Genomic DNA, 20828 nt, shown 5'->3' with positions numbered 1-20828 from the left:
TGTTATTGTCTCACCATTGCATTATAGCATTGATTTTAGGATCAGAATTTACAAATACTTCTGGGTCACACTAGGCAAAATGACATTCTTTCTCAGTTCAGTGTGCTGGAGTTTCAAAACCTGTTTGTCTGATCTGTGTGACAGCACAAAACTTCCATAATAACTGAAAAGGGGAACCTTGGCCACCATAATATGTTATTAAATCTTCCTTTTTTTTTTTTTTTTTTTAATACAAGTTTCTAATTGTTTGTGAATAAAATCTGTTGAATGTGAACTGAGGTAATGTGCTTTTCCTGAATTTGCCAGCAAGTAATTTTCATGTCTTGCTTGCTTTAAATGTTCATAGTATCTGTGCAGTGAAAAGGTACAGGGTTCTTCATTCTTCTCTTCAAGGGTAAAGGAGCATCACTAATGCTCTAAAATTAATGCAAAGAAAATTCTGAAGCAACTTTCCAGAAAGACCAGGACAAATGAACGTGTTTGTTGGTTGAGGTGTACACATTTTTTCTTCTCTTTCCTTCTGCTCTGTGTGACCATACTCCCATACTCTGTTGTGTGGTTGAATAGACAAAGAGAAACCAGTGCTGTAAAAACATCTGGAAATACAAGCTTGACAATCAGATAAGGGACACTCATCATCTTATCTAGAGTTAGAAGAAAACATGGAGGAAAAATAGCAGCTTAGTAGAGCTTCCTCCCTCTTTTCTTCTCAGTGGGACAAATACCAAAGCATCTGCTGGCTTTGTACTCTCACATAAAGAGAGTGGTGCTAGCATGTGCATTGCTCTCAACAGCAACATTTTAAAATATATCTCTAGATACATGTGTGTAGTCAGCCTGCATCAGGTAAAAGTGAGATCTAACTAATGAGAAACCAAGCAGCTTCATTTCTACTGGCTTCTAAATATGTTTTGCAGAAGAGTGCTGTTTGTTTTTAAAGACAGAAAACAAACAGGGATTTTTTTATGATTTGTGAACAGATACATCTTCTCTAATCCTCAGGTTATATTTGATTAAAAATCTTTTATTTACATTAACAGGAAGTGTTTGTGCCTCAGTCTGCAGGAAACCCCCAAATATTTCTATCAGTTTTGTTTCTCTTGGTGATGTAAAAAAAGATCCCCCAGCACCCTACTTTATGCATTTGGTTACATAGGCTTGCAGACTCTCTGAAACATAGTTGTGTCAGGATAATTTAGAAGGGCTGGCATTGTCTGTTACCATGTCTGTTACCATGGGATTTTCTAAGATGCATGGGGTAGTCACTTGTCCAAATTCAATGGCAAGCCAAGCTCACACATCTTTTTGTTCCCTGTGTAGCTCAGAGTAAGTGCTGGGTTGGCTGCCTGTAAAAGATGGCCTGCTACTGAACCATATGAAGGAGAGCTCTTAGTGCCATGTGTTGCAATCTTGACATGAAAAAAGGGGTAAGATTGATATAAGGTCTTCCCTAGTGTCTTGATGAAGATAACCAAAAGGGTGGCAGTTGTAATTGGGATAAATGCTGGAATCACATTACCAAGGCCAAACAGCAGGTAACAAACATTCAGCTTCCTGGAGGTGAGAAATGAATGTGTGTATGTAGTTCATACCTGTATGTAGTTAATAAGGTGTTTCTATGGGGCATATTGCTTTTAGGAGAAAGTAACTGCAGTGGGATCATCTGTTGATGTAGATCTTACTTGCAAGGCCTTGAACAGACAGGCCTTGAGAAGCAGTGTTTGTTTGAATACTGTAGCTGGACGTCCAGTAGAAGTCATTACGAGACAGCTTAGTGGAATTTGCTTTAAGATTTTTGTTGAAATACAAAATATTTTGTGTTTTTCAGATATTGATATTTCTCTTTAAACTCCAATATTTTTCAGATATTGATATTTCTCTTTAAACTCCAATATGCTTGCCTGCTCACACAGGCACACATATATTTCATATTTTATGTCATAAAACTGTGTGAGCCACTTATTATTGACTTGTGCCTTCTCTTTGAAATAATATCTGCCCACACAGTTAAAAAACAATTGTCTGTAGACTTCGTCCTCTTTATGTACAAGTGTGTGGGTGAGGAGTATTTCACCTGGTTGTAACTCAAGGAAATAGCTATCAATTTCCTCACTCCTGGAGACAGACTCAGGAAAAGTATCAAAATTAAAGGGAAAATGAGACTTTTCAACTTGAGAGGGACAAAAGGATGTGGTGAATTCCAAGGATTGTGGTTCTGCTGTTTCTTCCATCTTCCATATTAAACATGAGTTGTGCCCATTTGGCAGAGACTTCAGCCCATCATGCCACTTGCTATCAGCTGTTGTAGCTGGACTTTGAGTTGTGTTAAGTTTTGGAAGGCTACTATTACTAGAAATGGGTGTATAGCTTTCAGACCCTAAGGGCAGCTGATGTATTCCTTTCAAATGCCATGTTGCAAGAATGTAAAGCATAGCAGCTTTGGGGGAAAGGAGAGTGTTTCTTCCTGGTACTCTTTCCTCTCTGCTTCATATTGCTCTTTCCCACACGTCTCTCTCCATGCATATGACAGAACATAGTTTTATGGATTATTGAGCTTGCTTCTTGTTTCCTGAAGAGCTTTCACAAACATATTTTTAAATCCTTGAATTTGGGTCACTGGCCATGAAGTTGCATATATTTGCCTAATACATTTCACTTCTTTCCATCTACACTTACCATTTTTTTTCCTCTGGAGTGAAATTCATCCAGTGTTTTGTATTTGCTATAAATACACATCTCAACTGTATTTCTATCCTTTTTGTCAACAGTAAAATTCCCTTGTTCTATGTTTAGCTTGAATAATTACCAAACCATTTGCAATTAGAACTCTAGGATATGACCTCACACTGATTTATTCCTTCATTTCTTTCTGTGTTTAATGTATTTCAGATACTGAAAATACAAAATCTTTGTCCTTTTATTTTGATGTTTATCAGTAATGGAAACATTCCAAAACAATCATCCAAATACCTATGCTTTGTTCATTTATTGCCTTCTCTGAAGATAAATTGACTGTACTCAACTCTCTTCAGCATTTTTCTTCACCTAGATATTATTGCCTTGTGCAGCCACCCCAAGGTGACTGTTATCACTTAATTAAATCCTTGCACGCTGGGAAGAAAAAACAACATTGTTCGTTCATAACCCCAAGGAGGTGGTTTTTTTGTTTTTTTTTTCTTCAAGCCACTAAGCTTTTTCCCTGTTTTATTAACTTATTCCTGGCTACAGCAAGACATACTTTGTTGATGAGCAAAAGGTTGTATTAGCTTTTTATTTTCTGGGTAAACTTATCTTTTCTCTGGGAAAAAAAATGTGGGCATTACAACAAAGAAAAAAAATGGGATCTCTCTAAACCCTGCAATTCTAGTAAAGGTCTGTGTAAACATCAGGCTAGAAAAGAGAAACAGGGGAGTAGCAGGAAGGAAATGAGAAAATAAAATGCAAACATAAAATTGGAACAAGACAAAAAAGTGAAATGACGTGTATATACACAGAGAAACTACTGCAGTGCTAAGGGAAAATTGGCATAAGAAACAGCATTTTTGAAGAGAAAAATATATCAGGGCTCTTTATGTTACTCTCTAGGGCAGCATTTTTTTATTAGCCTCTTGGTTAATGTCCTCTCTCTGTCTATTGATTTTAGACTACATAACACTGTGCTCTTATTTTTACCCTTGCATTTTTTTTCTGTAGTGCAGTCTTACTTGAAAACTTTAAGATGAAATATTGCATAACAGCCGTTCATTGGATATGTTGAGACCTATGATTTTATGTTGTTTTAAGCACAGTACTTTATCTAAGAAAGTTTATTTGAAGCAGTTAGTTGCCAGAATATGTAAAATGGTTTAGCTGACTATTCGCTCATTTCTAGTTGATTAAATGAAGGACCAGAAGATAGGTTTATCTGCTCTAAAATTTAGGCTCAAGCAACCTTATGTACTTGTTCATGATGCTAAATCATTTTGCCACCTGCTGTGTTCAACAAGCATTTACAAATACTAAATGCTATTTAAAGTTATAACATTTGCAGGAGCAGTTTATGCTGTGATATCATTCGTATAAGAAGCATAAGATTTTAGTCTGTAAGAGGAAAGAGCTTTTAAGTATCCAGATAATAGTGATTTTTGAAATATTAGTACTTGTAATGTGTAGACTATAATTATTGTAGGTCATAGGTCGTAGTATACGTTTGTATGGGAACCACAAAACATTGCTAGATTTTCATAGATTTGCTCCAATTCCAAAATTTCTTCAGTATGTATCAATAGCTAGCCTGCTACTCTGTAAATTCCCTGTTTATGTTAGCTTCAGCCTAATTCAGGGATTCTTTTTTGTTCTATGTATTTAAAATCTTGTCTGTAGCTTTCTGAATAAAATTATTTTACAGCGTTTATGCAGCTTAAATTTCTCTCTTTCTTAGCAATAACAAAAATCTTTCAGTTTTCCTTCACAGATTGTAGTAATGCTTTCCAGTCTGTTGTGCAATAGATCTGCCACCCACAGTGATTTCAACCTACACTTTGAGGTTTTATCTAATCTATTGGAACTTTGAGGCCTGTAGACTCTATAGATCTATCTGCACATCTTAATGAACATAGCGCAAGGGTATCTGAAGCCTCTTTTATTTGGAATAAAGGCAATATCAACTTTATCAGTTATCAAGATTTTAAGTTTGGTTTGGTTTCAGATTACTAGTAGACAGTGGTTTATGAAACACTAATTCCACATTAAATTAAATTTTGGTGTCAAAAGGGTGATATTCCTCAGAAGGAGATAGTTTTGATATCAGAAAGAGCTTCAAAAGTTGGCTGTAGGCAGAAATCAGTATTTGCATTTGGGTCACTCATTTCAAATAGCTGTAGTAATCACATGCTTTCTATTTACTTTCAAAAACTGGTTTTGCCAGGCTTGTTCCTTTTCTTATGTGTTTCTAATTTGAAATTCTAGTTCTACATTTCTTGTATTATATGACTTTTCATAGTTATTTTTAATACTACTTTGTGTTATCAGATGGTGGCTTCATTGCATGATTGGGAAATGGCACAGGAAGCTTCTGAGAGAGAATTTTATGCTGGTGCTTAGGTAGAAATATATGGCAAGATATATTGCAGTTTCAAGCAAGGATGCTTTAAAGTTTCATACACCATGAATGTCTTTCTTTTAGGGTCAAAAAGTATTCTGAATTTCTAAGCACACTGTTGTGTTTATTTTATTTTCTGTTAAAAAAGTAATTTAGAAATAAAAGGTCTTAAGTACCCTAGGAAATCATGTTTAGCAAGTTGAATTCTAATCCTGCTAAAGATAGTACTACGCTGAAAATACCGTTTAGATTTTAAACCCTCATCAGCACTCAGTTTTCTCAGATGTGGAAAACATTTGGTTGTATTTCTGTTGCAGTTATTTTGTGTGTATGTGTGCTTCTGCTCTTTCCCATCTGGTTTCAAACCAGAATCAGGGAAGGACTGATAGAACACCATTTCTTTTTCACTATAGTGACTGAAAACAGATTGAAGAAATTCAAATAAATGTCGGAACTCGTTAAAGCATGACCACTTAAATTTATTTATTTTAAGTTGGAAGGGTTGCTGCCAATTAAAGTGGCAAATTTATATGCAGAAATCTTATCTATTCTGCTTTCTGTGTTATGTGTCAGGCAACCTGTTCATTTGGGTATGGTAACAGAACACAATCTGAACTGGAAAGACATTCACACAGCAGCGTAAAAAGGACTGACAGTGTCTAGTTGCCTGTCTGGTAGGACAAGGGGTAATGATTTTAAACTAAAATAAGTTAGACTGTGGTTGTATTTGATTCTGGCTCAAGGTAGTTTTCAAGTGACTTAACGAATGGGAAGAAGTGCAGAAAAAAACCCCAAAAACTACCAGGACAAATAAAGGGATTGTTTGAGAAAATTCTGGTTTGTGTTCTATTTTTTTACAAAATGGTTGAAGTTATTTCATTGATGCACCACAAGTAAGACTTGAAAGTACACTGCAATAGAGTGAAGAGGTGTTGTCAAAATGCAACATTACAGGACCTCCAGGTAGCAGGAACAGGAATTCAGAAGTAAAAAATAAAGAAGCCCAGTTAACTGGTGACAAGTGCCCGCAATTTAGACAACTGGCCAAACATATTTGGTGTTGCTTAGGATCTGGAAGAAGGCAATGCTGAAGGAAGAAGACAGTTGCAGATAAATGCGACTTCTTAATGGAGCAGAAAGAAGAAAAATGGAAGCAGCGAAAGTCAGGATGCTATACTCAGACTGTGTGTTTAAGGCATCATAGTTAGAAGACATTAGAAGTATTCCTTTGGTTTTCTCTGGGTAGTTTGGAATAGCAGAATATGGTGCTGACATTTGGCAAGAGGAGTTCTCTCACATCAGTTCCATTGATAAAGCAGTTTCACTGCAGTCATCTTAGGGAGACACTTTAACTTTCAGATCTGTTACAATAGTAGCAGTGCAGAGCAATCAAGTCAGTTTCTACTTGGGACATAGGGTGCAACATATATATTGTTGATGTATAATAAATAGGCTTAGGGTCGGTGGTGTCAAGACTTATTTGGGGCCCTCTAGATAATATGGCAAGTGGATTATTGGCACAACCAACAGCTACTGCACTCTGCAGTGTCAAGGAAATCTTGAGCACCCTTTGATGAGCAGGTTATTGATACTTTATGCTGCAGCTGCTCCAGGGGATCCCTTAAAGGCATATTATGGTAGTGTGGCTGCACACGAAAAGCCTGTGGTAAAATACAGAGGAATATATTCACATAGTTACAGTGAAACTGCCATTACAAGTAAAAAGTGTCTTCTTGGTTGAAACCTTGTTTTTTTGGATTTCAGATGGTGCTATATGGACACTGTCCTGGAAAATAGGATTTTATTATGGAAATACAAGCAGACTCTTAATTATCACAGCAGTCAGTGGTGCCATTACAATATATTACCTTGTATTCGAAAAAGAATATCAACCTTTTTCACTGAAAGAGCTGCTCTGTGCTGTTGATATGCTTGAATTTATGCAATGAGCTGGTAAACAGCAAAATCCATACTTATCTTTACCTACACAGGCATTAGAGGTGAGCTCAGGGAAAAACAGAAAAAAAAAAAGCATTTCCTCACAGCCCAGAGTGAAATTAGAGTTCTGTTCATGGCAGAGCTGCATGATGTCTTCTCAGCTGGTCTCATATTCCAGCTTTGAAACAGAAGTAGGAGGTCAACATAGCAGTGGTGTTTTGTAGTGGCAGCCTGAGTTGATTTCCTGAAATCATTCAGGACCAGACCTTGAGTTTGATCAGAGTAACCAATTTTCACACAAATGTTCCTTCCCTGCTTTTGTGTGAAAAGTTCTGGATGAAGCACTGTAACCTCAAAACCCTTGAAGAAAGTACTGCAACTAAGCATAGAGATAGGAGCTTTACTGTGTAGGATGCAGATGGAGTAGAGAATTACTTCAGAAGGAGCTTTTGAAATATTTCTATTATTAATGAAGTCTCTAATTTGTTTCAGGAATTTGTTTGTTTTTCTCTTAGTCCTGCATATTTGTAGTACTGCTGTGTTCCCTGCTCTTTGCTGCACAGATAAGTGATTGGAAGCCAATTCTTCTGGAGTTACCAGAATAGTACATAGTTTTCAGCAGATTTCCATCCTGTCTTCTTTTGACTTTTGTGTCTAAGACAGCACAACCTGTCTGATGCTTTTTCAGTGCTCAGGGCATTTTTAAGGTCTCTGCTTTGTGGTGTCTCATACTACAGAAACTCATAGTTCCATTTTTACAGCTGCAAAAGATCTCAGAAGCTCCCATCTCTGTTATCAGTCTGCTTTCACCAAACCTGTATGAATTTCTCTGAGACCTCTGCCCACAGTCGTATCCAGCAAAAACTAGCCCAGGACTGGAATGCTCAATGCATTAATGGAACAGACTGACAAAGATATGCAGAGTAGAGACAACTTAATTTCAGAGTTGAAGAATTTTGATTTTTTTTTTCCTCATGCATCTATAAACATAACTTCTTGTAACTACCAGGTTCTGATTTGTGCCAATGAAGATTCTTTCTGTTTAAGGGATCGCAGGACTAAGGAGTCAAGAGGCATCAACAGTTCTGGAGACTTTCATGTACTGGTCTTTACTAGAAAAGCAAATAGATGCTTTAATTTAGTTCAGCTGTGTATGGATCCTAGAAGATTTCAGAGTGGACATCTGTGGAACTGCTTCACAATCCCATAGGTGGAAAAAAAATTGTTTAGTAAGTGGATCTCTTGTATTAGCGCAAGGATTAATGACAGCTGGAGGAAGTCTCAGCTGATTAGGACCAGGTTCTGTCTTCTGTGTGTTGTAACATGGGATAAGAGGCTGAAGATAAGAAGGTTTTTATTCTTCACGATATACTTGCTTAGGGTTGCTGTTAGAAATGGCACCGAATTGAATGGATTTTGGATTTGTTCTTAATATTCTATGTTCTTATTATCTCTATATTGCATTGTCTATAAAGTATTCTCAATGTGTTCTTCTTTCAAGAAGAGTATAAATCAGAATGATATGCTAGGCAAAGAACTCCATTTCTCATTCAAATCTATTTTGGTTGTCTGTGTTGCCACCTAATAGATTAAATATGCTAAATATAAGCCCCTCATCCTGTTCTTCCCTGAGCACAGCCTGTCTGCTTCATGTGTATGAAATTGTGTGATGCAAGTGAGAACACACATTCACTTCTGGACTAGAGGTCTAATTCTAATCGCCAGAATATGAGTACCTACTGAGTGCAGGTGTTTTTTTAAGAGTGCAGTAGACTCTATATCACAAATCATTCCCTATAATTTTTTTTACCTAGTTTTTATGGACAACAGACATTTAGCTACCTTTATCTGTTGATTGTATTAGATGGCATGCAGTTTTTGGCATCACAATCTGCTGTCCAAACAGTCTGGAAGCAACACTAGGAATCCTATATAAATGAAGCATAGGAGCTCATCAGGAATTGGCATCATAAAGAAGAAAGGTCAGTGCTTTAATACACAACTCCCACAAAACTGAATTTTAGTTAATTGTGATGGTGTTAAATCCCTCCCTCAGGAGTCCTTTTTCTCCCTTTTCTTATATATTTGTATATACATATATCCCTCCTCTCAGAAAACAAAATAGGAAAGACAGAATATAATTACTCTGCCTAATAAGATTTTAACTTCAGAACCTTTTAACAGTGGTTAGTATAGGATGTATTAATATAAACCAGTGGTTTTTTTTAATAATGAATCATTAATGCAGAAGAATGGACAATGAAAAATAGCATTTGTCCATGAGAACAGCAGTTTGGTGTTGTGGTTTGGTTTTTGTTTGTTTGTTTCGTTGGTTGGTTTTGATTTTTTGGATCTCAAAAATTGTCCATTTGTAGTTTAAGTACTGTGTGGTGAGTTTAAGTCTATAGACAGTAAGCTGAATTTTCTCAGTTACCTTTTACAGCCCCTCCAAACAGTTCAGGTTGAAATTGTTCAGAATGAATAGTTCAGATTCTCCAGACTGTTGAATGCTTCAGTTTTCAGTTTGAATAGGTCAGGCTGAAATCAGTCAGATGAAAGACCACAAAGTGTAAAACACTTGTATAGACACAGGAACTCTACAAATATCAGAAATTCTTGCAATAAAGTTTCTATAATATTGTCTTGTAAAAGATTATTGCTTACCATTTTCCACTTATTCAAAGGAAGCAAAGAAAGTAAACTCATAGTTCCTATCTCTCTCTAGTGGGTACTACTCACTTCTCAACTGTTTTACTCAGGATTGGTTTTACAATCTCTGAAAAACAATCCCTAAAACTTGAAGTTCCAGCAGGTCATTAGACAGTTAAAATCTTACTGCCATTGGAAGCCTAAGTTGTAAGTTAAAAGAACCTGCCCAGCCAGCTGACTTCAGCAGAGCTAAGGGTGTACTGGGTAAAGCATGAGACCTCTTCGAACAAATAATGTCATTCCCCTGGTGCACATCACTGTGTCTTCTATGTGAAGACCTGCATGAAGAGTTCCAGGAGTTCAGCCCAGCAATTTACATCAGTTAATCTAACAGGGAACATAATAATGAGCAGAGATATAGAGGATGTAACAAAACATTGCAAGTACTTCACCAAAAATCTCAGAGAGATAATTGAAGATCATCTGGCATCTATCATGTAACTCAAGTTGTTCTTATCTGTGTTTTGTTGTTGATACATTTGTCTGCATGTTGCTAGATGGGGCTTGCCAAAAAAACCCAAGCAGTTAAAAAAATACATCTTGTGGTAAACTATGCAAAATAGGTGCAAGCTGTGTGTCCTGGATTATATATTTTTTTTCACATTAGTAAGCCTCACTATTTCTCTCTTCTAATAGCATTGCAGTTTGACCCAAGGTTTGGGTTTTTTTCCCCCTAGTGTGATGCCAACTTTTCAGCAAGGCTATTGGCTTTCATGATGCAGTTTCCTCTGTGCAGGCAGTACAGTTTGGGATTTTGCAGCAGTATAGACTGGCCTTCTAGAAAAAAATTCAATTTCTATCCATAAGGCAGAGGTACCTAAAAATCGTTTATTGTGTTTGAATACAAAAAATTGTCAAGCTCTTAATCTCTGATTTCTTTCTTGAAGTCCTGTGGTTTAGACAGTTGTAATCTTACTCTGATTCTCAGGCTCATGAATGGTATTTGTCAATCTATTATATGTGAATAGACTTAGGAGGATACCTTAAGAAAACAACTGCCACCTCTAAATATTATTCTTCCAAACTTTTCTTCTCTACACTTTCCACTTTTGCAGTGTTCCTGTTCTGGAACAAAATCTGTTTTTTCTAATTAAGTAGTAAAGCTGCCCCTGCAAGTTTTTGCTGCTTTGGTTACATAAACATACTTATCCTGTAAGTCTGGCAAAAGATGCATCAAGGAAATCAGTAAAGTTTACTCTTCCTCCTTCATTTCTTGGCTTTGAGCTGTAAAGCAGACCTCCTTATTATTGACACATTTATTTTTTGGCACTTCCTTGTTGTCATAAATTGCATCCTGACCACATGAGCAAAGAGCAAGAAAATGACAAATTAGGAAGCTGGCATCAAAGTCCATTCTAACCACATCCTTTGAGCTCGTCCTCTTACCTCATCTTCTTTATTGTAGTTGTTTTGGTGCCAAATACATCTTGCTGTGTTGCCAAATATGTGTCATTAATTCACAAGGAGTCTATGGTTATGTGGCCATATAACTGCTATGTTCTACTGTTAATGAAAAAAATGGCAATAGTATGAGGGTTAAAAACATGGGTTTTGATGTCTCTGGTGATGGGATTTTTACCCAATGGTAAAAAGCTTGTAGCTCAAGGAACACTGAATTAAGTCCTGCACCTTTTTTTTTTTTTATTTGAGCTTTGGTTTGGTTTGGTTTTGTGCAAGGGATTAAGAAGACTGAAGAGGAAGAACAAAGGTTTTAGAGATTTTTATGTCAGTAGCTGATCCAAGTTTAGTTGCTCATTTTTATTCCTACTATCAAATGCATCCCATGTAAAATCCTGTTTCCTACAGGAAATGCTACAGTTGCCTTATAGTACTTAATTGTGAAAGCCCAAGGTCAGATTTTCCACCTAAGCACTTACGCTTTTTTATGATTCTTGCTGTTGTTGGAGGGTACTACTGTGGTACCTTAATAGTGAGAGCACAGTAGACAAACACTGAGGCTTTGGATCAGATTTCTGTTTGTCGTTGTTTATGCCTTTTGTTTCATTTTCAACCCCCATCCAAGAAAAGTGCCCATGTTGAAATGAAACTTACTTTTTTTTAATTGTCTTTAGTAAATCATGTTTTTTAAGCCACTCTGTAACACAATAAATAAATTATGCCATGGTGTTTCTAATAAGAGAGGGACTATTTGCTTTCATAAATGTCAATTGCATCCACTGCTGCCTTTCTTTTAAAATCATAGTAAAATATTTTTACCGTTACTGAATGTTGTATATCTAATTGGTTACAGGCTTTGTCCTCAAATTAATGCTCAGCTCCAGTTATAATAGCATTATGACATAACAGTGAAAAATTCTAATTAAGATGATCTGTTTGCTGGGGAAAAGTTTAGTATATCAATTAATCTGTTTCATCGGGAGGAGTGTTCCTTTCCCCAGCCCTTCTCTCCTGATCAGAGCCTGAGTGATGAGAAAAACATCACAGATGCATGCTGCATTGGACAAAGAACACATGCATGCATTTAAATCATGTACATCTTACTTTTTACTGATGTAATTGTGAAATATGTTCTTTTTGCATTCATAATTAGGGGGTGGAACAGATGGTGAAGGCTTCGTTTAAAATAATCTGTCATTAAAATAACCTAGCCTACTGGTAGTTCTTCACTCTAACTGGAGTTTAGGTCAGGGTAACAGGGTTTTTTGCAGCGTTGGAATACACTGGAAAGAATTAGGGGCTTCATGTATAGTGTGAAATATGAGGATATTCTCCAGAAGGACACTGTAGTAAGACTCCAGTGAATTAAATTTGCCTGTGGTGGGAATATGCAAAAATGGCTGGGACAAAATTCCTCTGACAAATATAAATCCATTTAGTACAATGCATTATACATCAGTGCATATTCAGTCAAAGTGGTACAGTGGGTTTCATATCCTGAGAGGAAATAACTTCACTATTCTACAAATACTGTAAGAGGCACTTAGTATTTTGGGTTAAAAACCTGTGCTTTACATTTTCATATTATTCTGATGTCAGAGGATATAAATTATAATTATTGGCATTATTATTCAGAGGTGCTGTAGCTACTGACTTTTACATCAGTCTCACTTCCTTCGTGTCTACCACAGTGCCTCGCTCTTATGTGACAAAGGTAATCTTTCTATCAGGCCTGTCTGGCTTGTGTAGAACTGTTTTCAGGAATAAGAAAACTGGCTCAATAAATCAGATACTTGCAAGTCTTGAAAGCATTTAGTTTATTGTTTCCTCTAAGATTTTATTCTCTAACAGCTTTGAAGAAAGCATATAGATTTCAGCATGGTATTATGATAAATCTTCTCGAGGAGGGGCAAGCATTAACATTTGTGTCGGTTCTTTTTCATCTTAATCCAACCTTAGTTAATAATCAGAAAATTCTACATACTGGGTAAGAAGATGTAATTAACCCTTTGACCTCAGAATCTTAATTGGTGCCCGTTGAAAACAGTGGGGCAGTTAAAAAAAATAAATTAAAAAGTAGCCTGTGGTGATTGAAACAGCATAATACATAATGATTTTTTGAAATCAAAAGTACTAGGGAACTTCAGCTTTAATCACATTTTGCATAAAACCAGTAAGTGTAGGTTTAAACAAGAAGTTACCAGTCTTCCTTAAATCAAATTTTGCTCAAAATTGTCATTTGGGGTCACTCTGACCCTTTTTCAGCTGCCATGTTAGGTGGAATAGGACTAAGTTTATGACAGTCAATTTCATTTATAAAAATAAAAAAGAAATTAACTCAAGAGTATTTTCCTGACAGAAAACATGCTACCCTTATATTCATGTCCTCTGCTTCAATTAAAATAGGACATTTTATGAAAAGCAGTTACCTTTCAGGTCCCATTTTTGTATTGTAGTTGATGATAACTGTGGAAAATTTGAAATAGAAATCCTATCTGCTTTTGAACTATGGTGCAACAGTGCAGAAATTTGTGATGGAAATTACACTCTGGTGCTCATTTAAACAAAAAAAAAAATTTCTTCTTGTGTTATTGTGTCCTTATTTACACATATGTAATATGAATAGCACTTTCCGAGATTTCTCATGGAAACAAAACTGTTTGTAACTAGGTAGTATACAATAGTATCACATACTCTTCCTTAGTGTATCATATAACCTCTGTTATGTTCTCTGCCACTTAAGTCTGCTGCTCTCTTGGCATGCACAGAGGACACGCACGCTTTATGAAAAATTGAAAAATTTCAACACGCATTACTTAAATAATAAATATTCATAAATAATACCTATGAATAACGAATGAGACAGTCCTTCAGAACTACTGTTTGACCTGTATAAGGAACAACAACGTTGTCACAAAAGTAGTCCATCTCAGCCCTTTCACACTAGTGGGAGAGACTGCCTTGTATTGGAGGGTGGCTGTTTTTCCCAATTTTATTGTAATTTTTCTTAGGTATCAGAACTTTAGCTTAGTACCTGAAGCCTTTTTTTCTAATGTTTTTGCATTTTGGGCATGGAAGGAATTAGCTGTTTCATTAACTATTAATTGGTGGCTTTTTCAAAATACAATTAAATAAACTTTCTGATTTTTGCTCTATTGAACAGTATTTGTAGTCAAGCAGGGAGGTGGGAAAGGAAATGGAGAAAGGACTGACCACAACTTAGTTGTCTCTGTCTCTAATTTTATGGCAGGGCAAGTGACTAATCACACAAGTAGCCCGAGCAGTTGTGATGCCAGTGATGCCTCCTTAGTACCTACCTTGTAAAAATAGAAGGTAAAAGTCTCCCAGAAAGAAGGACAAAAAAAAAAAAAAAAAAGTGAAAGAATTAAGCTATTAACTATCAATGGCATGGAGAAGTAGCAAACACTTAGGAAATGTGTCTAACACTTCTCACTGTAGCAGCTGAAGTTGAACTTTTCATAGCTGCTTCTGACTTTTCAAACTTGAGTTGTAGAAGGTGAAATTTCTTTGGTGGAAGCTAAAATTTTAAAATTTCTTAGTAGTTGTGTTGACCAGAGATAGTGTTATTTATATTTTTCCAGCAAAACTGGTTCCACAAGGCTGTGGAAATCCCTTATGCCTAATAAGTACTAAAAGCTTTCTTCAAACTAATTTTATTAATAAGCCTGAATTCCTAAATATGATAATGTTCAGAAAAGAAGCAGGAAAGCCATCAGTGGCTGTTCTTACTGAACTTTATTCAGATAAGCCAAATAAATGCAGGGTACTAAACAGAGCAGATCATAAATGAGCTCCAAATGTATATAACTCTTGAGTAAAAGGAGCAGGGGGACCACAATAAAAGTCTGGATATGTAAAACACTTGAGAAGAGGAAAGCTGTTTCTGTATAATACACAAATAACCTGTGTAACTTCTGTCCTCAAGATATCATTTATCCAAGAACAAATCAGGTTTCAAAAAAAAAACCCCAAAACAAACAAAAAAAACCAACCAAACCAAACCAAAACAAAAAACCAGCCCCAAAAGACCCCACCAAAACAATCTTCAGCACAAAATACAAAAAATAATTCTGAGGGATATCCAACATCATGGTCATGCCAACTAGTAACAACCTGAGGTTTGGAAGAAACTTCTGGCAGGATTGTCATTACCTGCATAATCATTATGGATATTTCAAACACTGTTCTGAAGCATCAAGGTAAAAACCAGCCAGGAGAATCAAATGATGGTTGGCTGATAGGCCATGAGTCTTATTCAGTATGGCAATTTTTTGTTGCTTATGGAGAATGTCATTCTAGCAAGAACACATACTAGGTGGCCAGGGAAACAGGGTGACAGCTCTCAGTTTTGTTTCAAACAGAGGAGTAAACTAATTTTGCCAAGGAATGTAGGACAGAGCATCAGAAAAAACCTAAACCAAGACCAAAGATTTAGTCTTCTGCTCTCTCTGTGACAGGTAATGTGGATAGTAGCAAAAGTAATAATAATAAAAATAAAATAAAAATGAAAATATAATGAGAGAGATGAAATGTGTTAAAATTTTGATTGTCCTTGTGTGGTTCTAAGTTTGAACTTCACTGTTCCAAATATTCCACCTGTTATTCATGTTAAAATTCAAGCAACTGATGTTAATCATTTGAAAAGGAATGATGATGATTTATAAGAGGCCGTAAATCGCTTGCATAATATAAATGTTTTTACATGAAGGAAATCTATGCAGATTTACATTTTTATTAATTCATAAATATAAATTAGAGTCTTTCTTTAATGCAGTGTCTTTCATGAGGGTTTGTTTTTCAATATGTGGTTTAGTCTTTTTAGAAAACACATATTTTTGAACTAATTCCATCACGTACTACATCAGGGAGGGGTGAGCACTTGCCAAAGACAGCTTCTGACCAGCAGCCAGTTAGAAATTAATCAAGAAACAGAAGAATAAAAAAATTAAAAAAAATTAGTCTTCTGAATTTGGAAAGGAGTGAAAAGATTACATGACTTTGTCATCATGTATCTCCATCAAATTTGTGTGCATCCCTTCCAAATGAATGTCACAGTTATGTTTTTACTTTACAAATACCTTTACCCAGGGGATTATTTGAGCTGGGATTTTTTGGGATTGTTTCTTGATCAAGCCAGCATTTGGGGTGTTTATTATTTTCCAAGTTGTTTTAGTATTTCTAATTTGTAATAATTTTGTCATTTTACTTTTGCAGTAGTGAATGCTTTTCTTCCAATAATCAGCCCCATAAAATCAAAGGCCTGTATAGTGTATGCAAGGCAGTTTCTTCCTAGTGAAGATTTGCTCTTATTCCTAGAGGTACATTTCTGTCTTGACGTGCAGTGATTTACTCTGCGTGTCAGTTTAGGATATAGTCCTTTGTTTATTAACTGTACTCATGTTTCAAACAGTATGCATTAGTCTGTGTAGTTGTATTTTGATTTTTGCAGTTGCAATGAAAACCACATACAAAGACTTGAACCTGTCAAAATAAAATCTAATCTCGAGTTTTACACCAAAGGGATGAAATTCATAACATTTCTATAGACCTGAGCTGTAAACATATTTGACAGTAATCTGCTGATTGGCTTTGTTTGTTGTCTCACAAAAGAAAAACGGTGTGTGTGTGTGTGCGTGTATGAGTGTGTGTGTGTGTGTGTGTGTAATCCTCAATTAATTAACAAATTATTGAGGTCCATTGTGGTTTGAGTGATGGTAGGATTTTATTTTCTCTTTTTCAGTTTCTGGAAGTGCAAATTTACTGATTTGATTCAGGGGCATGGGGAGGGATCTCTTAACATTTGATTGGAAGGTTATTTCTTTACGTAGTTCTTCCTGAAAAAAAGGAGATTATTTTTTTTTTTTTCTGTATTTCTTCTGTCATGCAAATGAGATAAATTTAATACAGCATATGACAAATGTAAGAATGACAATAAGTCCTTGAACTTTGTAATATACTCATATGCTGCTTTTTAATATATAGACAGAATATAAAGGAATTGTCTTAAGAATTCAAATTAAAAACACTGTCATAGAAATCAGAATATTTTCCTCAATTGGTTTTGTGATATCTTTGAATCTGTTTCTTTCTGGGATTTAGAGCTTTTTATTAATCTATTCTCTTTTTTTGTTGTTTTTGTTTTTGTTTTTCTTACTCTGTAGTCCCTGGATGGATTTGTATTTGCACTAAATCAAGAAGGAAAATTTTTGTACATTTCAGAAACAGTCTCCATCTATTTAGGCCTGTCCCAAGTAAGTACATACTTTTAATTCTAGAACATAATTGTGTATGATTCCTCCTTCAGTTTACAAAATAATAATTTGGTTTCTGTATTTTGTGTGGAATATTTAATTAGTTAAAGTTGCATCTGGTTCATCCTGAAAAATGTATCTATCAGTATTGGACATTGTGAAAAGACAAACTTGTGCCTGAAAAAGTATTGCCATGAAGGATTCATTATTAATTTACTGAGAACAAATGAAGTTTCTTTTCTCAGTTGTTTTGAACTTTAAACCTCTATACCTGATAGGAAAGGGACACACTAATAGTACTTCCCTTGTGTCCTATTACTGGATGTTTATGGAGTACCCTGCATTACCCAGGGAGCTGACACAATGACAGGGAGTCATTTGGAGTCAAGAAATGCTGAAAGAGACCATTAAAATGTCTTGCAGGGAGGGTTCCAACAAGGACACATTTTGCCGCTTTTACAAATGCTTACTAACATGAAAAGAAAAATGTATAAAAAGATAATAGTTTAATTTTTAAAAATTAATTGCTGACAACTGTTTATCAAAGACTAAAAGGCAGAGCAAAAGGGGGGGAAAGTTGCGTGTTGATGTTTATTCCTAATCCTGCACCATTCAGCAATTTTTAGGAAAGGTAGCTTCTTCCTCCTAGTCCTTAGAAATGCAGCAGACAGGTTTTGCATGATGATTTTCATAGTAGGATAATCTACTCCTAGCAGTCACCCTAAGGAGAAAAAGAAAAACTCAGAAAATATTTATTTCAGTTCCTTTAAACTGGAACCTGTTGTGCTATGAGGAAGAAACTATTAAAACTGGCATCTGTCAGTTTTGCTGTACCTTAAAAACAGTGACATGGGAGATTTTAACATTTGGTGAAGAAAAAGACTAATTTTAAATGTTATCTGGTGAGGGTCTGAATAGAGGCTCATTAACTCCTCAAAGAACATGCAAGCAATTGACTGTAATAAGTTCAGTAATTATTATTTTGTGCTGGCTTTAGCAAACCAAATGTCTCTAACCCTTACCAGTATTTTTGTCTCTCATTAAAGTCCCTCGTTTTGTAATAGACTTTAATCCCTGCCTTAATCTGTTTGGGAGTTTGTATCAAGAATCTCAGAATTTGAAATTGGTGCGCCACCATGTTGCTAATGCAGTAAAGAATTGGAACTTTAATGTTTATCATTGTCTTCTGCTCGTATTAATCTGTTTAATGCATAGTATCCAATGAAGTTTAGGAAGCCAGTAAAGAAGAAGGATGGATAATTAGTTTAAGCAGGTAAATGCTAATTAGAAATCTCCTGAAAGGCATCCATTATACACTAGCTTAAAACAAATTTTACAGCCCTGGTTAGTGGTGTAATCCAAATTCTGTCAAGGCAACTGCATTTTCTGTAATTGAGATGTGTATGTTTGCTTTGCATAACAGATGGCTCTGTATGCTTAGACTGATAGCTAGGAAAATAATAATTGCATTATTCTGGCCAAAAGAATATTAGCTCTTGGGTTTTGGCCATTTCAGTCAGTCCTCCTGCCAGCACAGCATATGCACATATATGGATTGGATTTTCAAGGAAATTGATGCATCTGGAATAGTGTGGCCATCTGAAATATCATCTGTTCAAGAAAAAATTGGCTTTAACCCTATGCTAGTCTCTTGTTAAAAGCATTTTCTGCCACTGCCTTTTTAACTATAGGAATTGGTAAATCTTTCCTTACTCTGAACTTACACCACGTTGTTAAGACCTCTTAGTTCATCTGATCCCCATGTATATTTCAAGCAAGGGTCAGATATTAAAAAAAAAAGCAGTTATCTTTGCATGTTATTTCATACATTGCTACAAACATTTTCTTGCCTTCACTACTGAGAGAATTGAAGGAAAAACAACGAAAAATTGGAACAAGGACTATGGATTTTAATACAATAACAGATTAATGCTACTGAGATCTACTATAACATCTGTGATTTTCAGTGTTCGTCCGTCTTTATGGAGATATCTTGTATTTATCCAGCCTACTCTCTCTGTATTTTTTAATACATTGTTTTCTTGGTATAAAATTGTAAAGCTAGGTCTCTTAATATTGACAAAAGAAATGCTGTAACTACTTGTTACAAAATCACTGTTCAGTTTTAATACAAAAAGTATTAGCAAGAATATCCATATAGCCATTTCTCAGACTTTAGACGGGAACACTACACTTTGCACTACAACTATCTTAAAATACTTATAAACTCTGAATCTCTGGAGTGGTGCTATGTGATACATATAGTGGTGCGTTTCTGGCACTGCAGGTAAACATTGATTGGTCTCTACGCTGAGACATCCTGACTATATATTTATGTAGAACCTCTCAGTAATTTTACATTTCAGAAAGCCTAAATGAACGTTATAAGCATTTTTATTTGATTCATCATCTTCAAATGCTGACTTTGGAGTCTTGCTTTCAAGTCAAATGACATCTTAGAGTTTTTTCAGCTGTTGTTTTTTTTCTTTATTTAACTACCATGTGAGCACATATTTAATATATATATATAGTATTTGAAAAGCAAAATCTTATGTCTCTTAGCTAAACAAAAATAGTCCTTGTCCTGAATCTCAGCAGGTGAAAACAGTTTTTCACTAAACCCAATTTTTCTTTTCTATGAACACTGAGAGCCAGTGGTACAAAACAAATGGATGCTGATGTTCTAAGATAGCTACAGGGCTAATAGTAAATAGATCTGATAAAACAATATCTTGGGAGGTTGGCTGGCAATGATGACAATGAAGTTACTCCTGGCAAAAATAACAGTATATTTGAACAGTAAACAAAAATTACCATAAATACTCTTTGACATTACAATTAATGTACCTTGCAAGTAGACACCCATAGATATATGTATATTTCTTGAATGCTTTATCTTCCAGTTAATGTTAACCAAGAATTTTAAGTTACTTTGGCAGAATTTTAAGTTACTTTGAGAGCACACTTTTTGAAATTGCAGAGTGCTCTCAGAGAACTCAGATGTATTTCAAAGTAGAGGGAAAAACACAATTTAGCTAAAAGTTATGAGTGAGAGAAGAAAATAAAAGCAATAGGAATGAGCCAAAAATTTCCCTATTATATGCTTTGTCTATATAAATTGTCATGGCTCAGTTATGCTTGTGGCTACCTGGAGTAGTCTGACATACTTTCAAGTATTTGGTAGTTTCAGAACCGTAGTGTTTGTTGGAAGACCCAGACATGTCTAGAAATGTACAATACAGCCAGGAATTCTTCCCTGCGTTTGACAACATGACGTGATGGTGTAGCTTAACCTTTTGCCAATACAACCAGCTTTTCATGCTGTACCTCTAAAAATATTTTGACTTAATATATATCTATTCTCTGACATTTTCAAGTCAGCAGGTCAGTTTTGATATCAAGGTAGCTGCCGTGTTTTTTAATACCCCAGT

General features: G+C 35.5%; 1 protein-coding gene across 2 annotated transcripts in view; it reads left to right on the top strand.

The window, feature by feature from the left end:
* Positions 1–20828, top strand: part of NPAS3 (neuronal PAS domain protein 3) — a 588621-nt gene that overhangs the window by 390412 nt on the left and 177381 nt on the right. For both annotated transcript variants that reach the window (XM_071746155.1, XM_071746154.1), the window contains one exon: positions 17308–17397. In XM_071746155.1, coding sequence (XP_071602256.1) covers positions 17308–17397 — 90 coding nt within the window. The remainder of the gene's footprint in view (positions 1–17307; positions 17398–20828) is intronic.

Source organism: Heliangelus exortis, chromosome 5, assembly GCF_036169615.1.
Source record: "Heliangelus exortis chromosome 5, bHelExo1.hap1, whole genome shotgun sequence".
Classification (NCBI taxonomy): Eukaryota; Metazoa; Chordata; class Aves; order Apodiformes; family Trochilidae; genus Heliangelus; species Heliangelus exortis.
This window is presented reverse-complemented; position numbering and strand designations above follow the sequence as displayed.